This window comes from Buceros rhinoceros, unplaced genomic scaffold (genome assembly GCF_000710305.1).
Source record: "Buceros rhinoceros silvestris isolate BGI_N320 unplaced genomic scaffold, ASM71030v1 scaffold18138, whole genome shotgun sequence".
In the NCBI taxonomy this organism is placed as follows: Eukaryota; Metazoa; Chordata; class Aves; order Bucerotiformes; family Bucerotidae; genus Buceros; species Buceros rhinoceros.
This window is the reverse complement of record NW_010427638.1, coordinates 44128-54835: the sequence shown is the minus strand read 5'-3', so window position 1 is coordinate 54835 and position 10708 is coordinate 44128. Positions and strand designations below refer to the sequence as shown.

At 42.3% G+C, this 10708-nt stretch overlaps 1 protein-coding gene across 1 annotated transcript in view; it reads left to right on the top strand.

Moving 5' to 3' along the window:
• Positions 1-8913, top strand: part of ENPP2 (ectonucleotide pyrophosphatase/phosphodiesterase 2) — a gene marked incomplete at its 5' end in the record, with an annotated part of 11225 nt that extends 2312 nt beyond the window's left edge. Inside the window, 4 exons of the mRNA XM_010141991.1 lie at positions 200-277; positions 2786-2918; positions 3542-3698; positions 8302-8913. Of these exons, the coding sequence (XP_010140293.1) occupies positions 200-277; positions 2786-2918; positions 3542-3698; positions 8302-8472 (539 nt within the window). The remainder of the gene's footprint in view (positions 1-199; positions 278-2785; positions 2919-3541; positions 3699-8301) is intronic.
• Between the last annotated feature and the right edge of the window lie 1795 nt (positions 8914-10708).

The window sequence follows — 10708 nt, the reverse complement described above, 5'->3', positions numbered from 1 at the left end:
CAGAGAGGCGGTAGAAGCCCAATGCCTGTAAACATTCCAGGTCAGGTTGGACGGGGCTCTGAGCAACCTCATCTAGTTGAAGATGTCCCTGCTCACTGCAGGGGGGTTGGACTAGATGACCTTCCAACCCAAACCATTCTATGATTCTACATTTCTGGCATTTGATCTTATCAATATCGTTATGGTTTATATTTTTCAGAATTAAGTTCCTCTGCAGAAGCAAAATACGATGCTTTTCTAATAACAAATATCATTCCTATGTATCCTGCCTTCAAAAGTAAGTGCCCTTTCCATGGATTTATTTCTCTTTCCAGACAGTTTTTTTTTAAGTACGATTGTTGGATTATGAAGTGAACTGATGAGAGAAGTTTAGAACATAAAGTTCAGTTACCTGTAGATAGCAGATAATACATGTGGGGATCTGTATAATTCTAGGTATGGGCAGGCAAAATACCACTAGAAAGGCTTAAGTTTTAAGAGTGGTTTATTTTCCTTGGTGCTGGGCTAAGATAAAAGTGTGGAGGTGTTGTAGTTCAGCAATTTTGCTTCACGTCACAGTAATTCAGTTTGTGCAAGACCATTCAGATTTTCTTGTCTGTAGCCCAAGCTCATGCAGAACGTACTTAGGCAACATGATTTTACTTCTCAGCTGGAGCCACCCGGGACTGTGCACAGGCCCAGGAGTGTGCACTTAGTATGTTGTTGTAGTTCAGGGACAAGTGAATCTTTTTTATTTTTCTATCCATGCCCTCAGAGGGAGACCAAACATATTTATTACCTACAAAGAAAAAGGAAGAGGAAACCAATTCATGGAAAATGAGGAATGACTTAAACCTGGCTGAAACTTTCAGCACTGCAGGGATACAGCATTAACGTTTCTTTTGTCTGCACATCCCTTTTCTCTCTAGTTTTGCCAAGAGGTAGGAAAACCATCAGACTATTCTGGTGGCATTTTTGGCTTGGCAGGAATTGAGAAGCTTGGAAGATTCTCAAGAGCCTGTTCTTGTGAGATTTCCAATTCAGATTTTAGGCCAAAGAGGTTTGGATACACATCAAAGCCTATGGGAGCCTTTTTCTTTTTAACCAGAAAAGAGTGTTTTTAACTGAGAAACCCTCGAGTAGGAACAAGTGGTGATGTTTGCTGGAAATGTGAGCAAAGGCACTTAACTGATTACAGACTGCAAAATTAGTGGGGATTTCCCACTCTCAAATCACTTCATACAAATGCTGTTTACGCTAATGTTAGTCTAAGCAATTAGCAGGGGTGCTAATCACAGGAGAACAACCCACCACTAGCAGCTCATTTGTCTGGTGGCCGCCTTCTTCATCACAGTGGGTGAAGGATTCCCTGAGTACAAATACTGGAACTCCTGTAATTCCTGGGGAATTACGAACCACTCCATGTGTGCAGGTTGCAATGCGCTGATTTTGAACTCACTGTTGTGGAGCTTTTTCCACAAGGGGGAAAATACCAGGTGGCAGTTTTATGCTATGCTGGCTTTGTTGGCAGTGCTGGCTGCAGAGACCCCCTCCTCTACCTGTTTTTGGTTTTTGTTTTTTTTTAATTCACTGATCCATCTCATCCCCCCAGGTAATAATTCTCTGTCTATCTTTTCTGTAGTGAGTCTGGCTTAAGCAGCTTTGGCTTTGCTGGAGCTGCAAGATGATGCCCCCGGGCTGACCCCCTGTTGCACTAGCAATGCTGTCTATGTGGCTGCAGTGGGAACCTAAGTGGGGAACTATTCAGCTGGAAAACTCAGGGGGTAAAAAAAAAAAGCTTCCTTTTTGGGCTGTTTTTGTTGTTAAGGCTGATGCATTGGAGGAGTGAGTAGCTGGAGGAGTACCACTGCCAAGTGCTTACTGCAGCTGAGGTTCTTGTTAGACCATTGCTTGTGGGGCCCTCTGCATCAGCCTGAGCAGGGAATTCATCTGGCACAGAGCAGTCTAGGACAAGGCGTACTGGGCAACTAGCTGAGGCTGGCGTAGCCGTCAGTGCTGGGGAGCCACGGAGTTAACAATCTGAGCTGACAAGTCAAAAGTGTGAGATGTTTTGCACACACTTCTGTTAGTGTTAAAATACCAAGGAAAAAAGAAGGAAAAGAATGAGGTAACTGGTGATTCCAGCGTGTTTCCCCGCTCTGCAGGCTTCTTAACCTGTTAAGGTCGAGGAGGGTGTGGTGGGGGGAAGGGGGTCATGCTCTTCCCCAAAGTTGCTGTAATGAGATGTCATGTCATAATTCATCCTTGACAGTACCTAATTTAAAAGTTAGACGTTTTGTATCCAGAGAGAATTTAACTGGAAGAATATGACCTTTGTATTTCCCTTTTGTTTGAAGTGTTTGGGTTTTGCTTTTAATCACAGCAGTTTCCCTTCTAGAATTAAAAAACCCACAGCACCATTCCCTGTAACTAGATAAGAAAGACAAAGGAAGTGTTTACAAGGACATCAAAAGCGTGTGAATAGCTGTGTCTACTGCTTGGGGGAGGAACAGCAGGCTCTCTGTGCACTGTCTATGGCAATGTCAGCCTGGGAGTGGTACCGTGCATTTCCTTTACCACTGGTTGGGAAAAAAAAAAAAAAAAAAGTCTGAATAGGCTTTATTGACCAAAGGGAATGAAGCTGCAGTAAATCTGTAATACTTCATCTTTGATTTCCCCTACCATCATGCGAATGATGCCCATGGGCTTTTTATTTTCAGGGAAAATAATTGTTTATAAGCTTGACATGTTTTGATTTATTCAAATTTTGGTGTGGGTTTTTTGTTTGTTTGCTTTTCCCCCACAGAGGTATGGAACTATTTCCAAAGGGTTTTGGTGAAGAGATACGCCACTGAACGAAATGGAGTCAATGTTATAAGTGGACCAATCTTTGACTATGACTATGATGGTTTACATGATACACCTGACAAAATAAAACAGTAAGAATTTGTCTGTAAAGTAGTTTGCTGTTGTTCCTCCTAATGATGGCTTTATCTTGAACAATTGGTTATCTGCACATTATTCACTTTTGGGGAGGAGATACAATTTTCTAGCTCGTTCCAAAATTATTATTCATCAAGAGCGAATCCCCCTGTAGGTAGGACAGTGGTAAAAGTAAGGAAATGGCAATTCATGAGGTAACTGTTCACCTTGACTTTGAAATCAAGTGTTCATATCCTTGAGACAAAGCTGAATAATGTTCTAAATAATCTATTTTCTCTAAAATTCTCCAGAACTTAAGACTTGCCAACTGGATACCAGAGCAGACCATAGCTATTTAGTTAGATACTCCATCCAGTTTCCTGTTCATATTCAGTAGTGCTTTCTCTCTCTGTCCCTGAACCGAAGAAGCCTTTCAGCACTGGCTGGTGATATCTCCGTAGCACAGTATCAAAACATGTGCTAACTGAATGTTCGTTTTCAGATAGTGTTTGGGGGTCAAACACATCTCAATAACGTACGTGTGTCCTCACCCATAGGGGAGGAAAGACCATGCCATTTGTGTAACATTCTTCCAAACAAGTTCATTCTTTGTGGATAAATGTTTGCTTTATTCCCCCAGGTTTGTGGAAGGCAGCGCCATCCCCGTTCCTACTCATTACTATGCCATCATAACCAGCTGCTTAGATTTCACTCAGCCAGCCGACAAGTGTGATGGGCCGCTCTCCGTTCTCTCATACATCCTTCCCCACCGGCCTGACAATGATGAGAGCTGTAATGTAAGTCCTGCTGCACTACTGTAGCGTTGTGTTAAATACACCCCTGGGACACGAGAAACCCCATTACTGTTAGATGCTAGTGCTCACTCGTATCTTGAATGAAAACACAGGGTAGTGGCTATTAAGAATCATGTTCAACTCATTAGATAAAAGCACTGTTCCATGAAATCAGAGAAAATATGGAACTGTTATTGCACCTAAAATTGTCTGGAAGAACTGACATGCCGTAGGTTGGCAGTAAACAACTTAAAGGCCTCTACATTTTGGCAGACACGGTCAGTGTAACTTCAGAGCAGATTGGGGGGAGGTTGTGTGTGCACAGACATATTGTGCTGGCAGCCAGCCTAATGCTTTTTATTGAGGTCTGTTTCCATATGCAGGTATGATACAGTCCGTCTGCTATGGCAGTCTGAGTGCATCAGACAGCACGATCACATCCAACCCACACAGTATTAAGACTATATGCTAAAACCTGCTGAGGGCAGAGTGTCAGCTCTTCCCATTTGCAGAAGATGTCTTGATTCCAGGGGAAAGTTTGGGTTCTTACTATCAGAGATGACCAGACACTCTCTTGGTTCCTTTCCTATATTCCTTTAGGATGCAAGATCCTGTAGTGTAAGAATCTTGGTTGAGTACAAAGGCTTCAGTCTGGTCAGCACTGGAGAAAGTAACACGTACACTTGGCAGCTGATCGTGTGTCAGGAGAGCATTTGGGCCGCCATTGGCTCTGGCACTCTACAAGGACAGCAGTCCTCCCAGGCAGCTGGATTTAGACTTGTCCTTCCGCCTGAACTTGTTCTCCCACTACACAGCTGTGTGGATTCCTGCACACAGACGCTTCACTATGGGCTGCCAGGAGACCGTTTCCTGAATGAACTCATTAATGTTATGAATTTTGTATTGGCGCAAGAAGTTAAGACTCCTATTCCAGCTACAGGCAGAAATAGTCATTCCAACTCTGTACACAATTCACCTGGAACACTTTCTCATTCTTTCTCAGTCTTTCTCATTCATCAAACATCGCCTGCTTTCAGGTCCCTCTTTTTAAAATCATGCTTTTGGAGCAATATCCTTCTCTTTTGAGCAGGTCTGGCTTCCCCGCGTTTAGACTCTTAACTGCTTTGGGCAGAGATGTCTCCCACCAGAAGTATCGGAAAGTCCTATATTTCATTGTGTTTTTTTCTCTGGATTGCTTTCCTCTGAATCAAGATCCAGTTCGTGATCTGGAAGTTACTAATCTGGCGGTTATTAGTGCCTCTGTCCTTGTATCTCTGCCCATAGGTAATTTTATGACAAAGTCAATTTTTTTCCTCCCTATATTGCGTGTCATGTTCCTTTTAAACTGCTGAAATCTCTTTTATGAACTATTTAGAATAATGGCCTCTTTTACTCTTTGATTTCTTGTATTCCAACCCAGGCTTCTTTTCCCTCTGGGTCATGCTACTTCTGGTGTATACATTTACCGTTCTGGGAGGAACTTCAGTGCAACTGCAAGGTCATTAGCAGATGTTGGTCTATGCTTTTTCCTAGCAAAGAACCACTTCAAATGTATTTTAAATATAGCTCTTGAATGATAATACACTTAGGCAAAATCTTGCCATTCAAATGCAGTGTCAGTCTTACTTTTGCAGATGGTGTTCCATCTTATTTGTTCAAAGAAGTGATTATGTAAAACCTCACATGCTTTGTGGATGAAATGCATGGGATAATACAAGGATTTTTCTTTAACCTTTCCACAGCTTTCTTTTAAGATCTGAAGAAATATTAGCTTTCCCCCATCTCTGCTCTTGTTGCACACACTTCCTCTCTCTTCACGTGACAATTGGAGAACACCACTACTCTTCTTATTTGAATTTGTTCCATTTCCAAACTGTGTTTATTCATGGTGAGGTTATACTCATTTATTCTTGTGTCAACATTTTTCTATGGCTTAAATAACCCTTCAGTGAGCTTCTTTGGGATTTACGCTAGTGATGATTTATGATGATTCTCAAGGCATATACTCTCTCTTCATGGGAGACCCAGGATCCTTTTTGCTGTTCTTGTAAGAGAGGTTGAGCATTTTAGTAGCCTTCCTATGCATCTGCTCCAGACTGCTGGGGTTTTTTTGTCGTTCTTTGTTTGTTTGTTTTTTCCTGGAACATGGATAAAATAAATTACTACAGATGAGATCTCAAAATCAAAAGGGTTTTCTTTACACTAGACACAACTCCTCTGATACTATCTAAAATTTGCTGTTTCCATGGTGGCTCACAATCATGCACAACGAGTACACCTGGGTACTGGGGGTCCTTCTCTTCTATTCGCTGTTTCATCTGAGAAGCTCCCAGCTTAGCAGAAATTTTTGCCCTCACTATGGATAGCCCAGTTTCATACTATAACAGGGACTCCTGCATCTACACCCTCCAGTATGCTCTTTTTTAACTAGCACACTAATGATCTTGGCACAAAAATCCTGCGCAAAAATGTTACACACAATCCTTTCCAAGACCAAAGCTGAAGGAACCCTACCAAAACCTTCCAGGCCATTATTTTTGCTTTCAGCAAAGCCTTTAAATTTCTCTTTTAACAAGTGAGTTCCTTACCCACCTGTGTACACTCTGATCACATTCAGCTTTCCAGCTAACAATTTGATATCCAGAGAGACTCTTTAGTCCAGAATATCAGCTATCCAATCCAGTGCATTTTAGGTTGGCCTCCTAACTGATTGCCTGTTTCTATTTACCTTCATGTTTTCAGTTGTTATTTTTTCCTTCTACGACTCACTGTTCTATTGAGGCGCGATTACCCACTACAGATGGAGAAAACTACCATTTTAAATGTAAACACTTCACTCAGTGTTCCGCAGTAATGTAATACCATGTTAGCTGATCACTGTGTTTAAAACCCTGGCTGCTGCACCTGAGGTCGAATGGAAACGCTAAAACCTAGATCAGGTGATTGATTTTCGGGGGTCAGGCTCTGTAAAATGCACGTTTTCTGCTCAGGAGGAAGGCTTGACGACAACAACCACGTCACAGTGATTGCATTTGCAGAAATAACCCTGTTGAGGCCCGTTTGCAGACTAGCAAGCTCGTCACCAGGCTGAAGGCTGGCAGGAGGCTTCCTGTGGCCTCCGCAGCTGGGCAGCGTTCCTGGAGCATGGCGCTACAGGCAAACGGCAGTGAGGAGGGCACGTGCTCCCTTCTCTTCCCTCTTAATTTGTATCTTTCTTTTCATGTTCCAGACCTGGTTTTGAGCCTCACGTTGCTGGCAACATGGAGGGGAAAGTCAGTTTGGAGCTCAAAAACTTCAGACAAATGCTAACTGGGTCACGTACGTTTGCTTTAGAGCAGCCAGCTGGGACCTAGCTGGTACGGCGTGTCCTCTCTGTGCAAACAGTCGCACTCACCCTCCTGGCCTTCGCAGGGTGGCCCTCTGCCTGCTCTGTGGCACATCTACTGCACTGGGCAGGCTTTGGCATTGCTGAAGCTTAGTCTTGATCGGTGACAGGATCGCTTTGTAGGAGGGCCTTGCTGAGACACTCGGAACAGGGCTCATTTTCAGCAGTAAGCCCAGAAATAGATTTTTATCAGTGAGATGTCCAAGTCACACACATGGAGTCCAAATGCCCAGAGGCACAACCCTCCATTCCTAACTTGCTTCCCCAGCAGCGGTGTAGGCATACCAGCCAGAGAGGCCAAAGGGGCAAAAGTCCTGTTTGCTCTGTCCTTTTCCCACGTCTGCTCCCTGCCGTGCAGTCCCTGGGGCTGGCTGCAATGCTCGTAGGACATGTCGCTGGGCTGGTTAACACACGCAAACAGCCAGAAACTGCAATGTTTTCCAGGACTGATTGTCTGCTGTTAGTGAGTTATATTAGTTTGTGGGTGACTCTGACATGTGCCAGGGCTGGCATGCAGCAGGAACAGTCCCCTAAGAGAGACTATGACCACACAGCCCGACCCCGATCATTCGGGCAGCATCACCTTCCTTATTTTTTTTTCATATTGGGAAATTCTTAGTGAAAATCTTTTTTCTACCAGTGGATAGTTTGTATGTTCCAATAACAGGATTTTAAATGTACCAACATAAACCATAGTCCCAACTGTGTAATGAATCACAACAGTCTCCTAACAGAAAAGTGGGAAGATTAAAAAAATATTGTATTAGATGAGGTGCTTGTCAGATGAGAATTATGTGTAGGGGTAGGCTTCAAAGCCGATCAGCCTACAGTCTGAGCTTTGGTAATGCACAGCTGATTAATATGGAGCTCTTGCTATGAGATAAAAAAGTATGTAGTGACCAACAGATCTTCTAAAAGGGTATGACTGTTCTTCTGAAACACGTGGGGCCAGCCAGCTTTCCTTAGATAATCACAGGTGCTAAAATGGATCCTAAAATAATAGAAATAATAGGAATCATCTTGCAAGTTAAGTTTCAAATCTGTTTTCTTGGAACTTGTTTACCTTAGTCATTCTTGAATAGGCCACAGAGATTCTTCAAATGGACCCAATGTTTACAAAAGTTGCATTTGCTTTCAGAGCTGATTTTTGATGTGGCATGTTATACAACTTCTAAAGTTTGTTTTATTTTAGTGGTTTTTTTGTTTTGTTTTACATTTCAGAGCTCGGAGGATGAATCGAAGTGGGTTGAAGATCTTCTTAAGATGCACACTGCTCGTGTGCGTGACATTGAACAGCTCACAAGCTTGGACTTCTTCCGAAAGACCAGTCGCAGCTACACAGAAATCCTCTCCCTAAAGACATACCTGCATACATTTGAAAGTGAAATTTAGCTTTCTAACCTTAGTCAGTGCATCCTTTTATCAACTGGTGTATATTTTTATATTGTTTTTATATTTATTAATTTGAAACCAGGACATTAAAAGTATTAGTATTTTAATCTTGTATCAAATCTTAAATGTTAAACTCTTGTGTCTTTTGTTTTGTTTCTTTAATGTTTAATATAGGTATGTCTTTTGGTTTATTTAGTAGCGCTTGTAATACTGCAGCTTCTGTCCTTATTCTGAGCTTTTAAGTGGTGCTGCAGGATTTGATATGTGCATCAAGGAAACATTAATTTCCCATGCTCCTTTACCACACTTGTAGTCCTGTGTTGTGTATCAGAATACTGAACATGTAAAATTACATTCATATACTGTTAACTATGTGACAGACATATTTAAACCCTATAGACAAATAGCATCTTAAATATAATAAACCACACATTCAGTTTTTTCAATGTGTTTTGATTTCCTTGCACAGGGATGTTCAGAGGGACTTGTGGGCAGCTGAGTGCTGCCAGATCTCTCTTATTCACTGGGCGGAGCCCTTCTTAAGAGCTTAGGTTTGCTGGTAAGAGGGTTGCCAGGACTCTGGGTGCCCTGCCCTGGTACTCAGCAGTGAGACCATAAAACAAGCACCCACAGTAGTAATTACTGGTTTGGTTTCACCATAGAGGGAGAGCTGAGGGAGGAGGTTGGGTGGCGTCAGAAGCTATCAGGGGTGCCCCATGCTTGAGGACATTTGTCCCTGCTCTGAAGCTGTGGGAAGGATGCAAGGTGACAACATTTGCTGTCACCAGTAGGGCTGTGTTGCTGCTCAGTGCTGGTTTCTAGGAATACCTGCTCATTGTCCTTTGCTTTGACTTTGAGGAAGCTGAGCTAAGGCAGATGTTGAGAGAGGTGACACTGCTGAACATGCAGCAGTGGGTTTTTATCTGAGAAAAGGAAATCTGATTTTCATCATCTTGTTTTAACGGTGAGAATTTGCAGAGTTTTCCCCTAATCTGAGGCTAAGTCTGAGGTTTAATGGCCAGCCCTCACTCTCGAAGGAAGACTCTTGGCCTAATTGCACGTATATAACTTCTGGTACTGTGAACCTCATACAGGGTACGTGATTTACAACCATCACCTACTTGGTCAAGCAGGTCAAGTCTTTGCTGGCTACTTCTGTTCAGTCACAGTCTCGTAATCCTGCCAAGCCCCTACGAGTGACACTGATGTCATAGTCCTAGGCCAATGGAAGAGAAACTGTGGTATACGGGTATCTAGATAATGGCCTGATTTGGCTTGGAAAGCTTTTACAGCAGGCATGTAGTATGAAGTGTTAGTGTTAGTGTAGTTTAGATGATGTAAAAGACAGATTGCTGTTAAGAATGCCTCTTGAGGCTGAGCCCACTAGTGGCACTATTACAAAGCCCTCGCTTGGGGTTAGAGATTTCCCTCTCTCTACCAAAGTGGTTTGAGGGTTGCAAACGCTGGAAGGAAGCGGGAAGGGCTGGAAAAGCATCTCAGCCATGCACACAGATGAACAGCCAGGTCTAAGTAAAATTAATCTGGCATAATTTTAGCAACTTGCATCCATGTAGCATCCATCTAAGAGAAAGTAGTAAACTGGAATTAGTCATGTTAACACTGATGATAAATTTCTTGTGACCGGTAGACTAAATTTTATTATTTTAGATGCCAACTGAATGCTTTAAAATCCTCCCACAATGTTAGGATAGAAATTCTAATAATTGCACAAAGCTCTGGGAAACATCCTATTCTTGCAACTCAAAAATTGTCTCTTGTGGTTGTCTCATAGCACAGAAACATTCTTCTGTAAGCTTTTGGCAGGGCTTCCTGCCATGATAAACTTTATGTTCTTACATGTGCTACAAAGGGTATTTCCTCTGGATTTGTAACAGTTTTCAGTTAAGACCTAATTCCTCCAACATCAGCTTTAGTGATGATATAATGTGGTTGTTCATAAACTAAATGAAAAAGCATCATTGCTGTGTTGCTCTGACATTCATCTGTTGCTTTGCATGGTTTTTTTAATGAAATCTAATAAATTATGTAATTCTCTTGGTTTTTCCTCCTCAAAAAAGATGACGTTTATATCAAGGAACAATTAAGCTCTGAAAGATATTCCTCTTCTTGTGTTCAGAGAAGTTTGCTTTTGAAATACAGTTAGCGATGATTGTTGGGAGTAGTGGCTTAACTCCATCTTGGTTTCACTAGAGTGACAATTAGTGTGTAGGGGAAT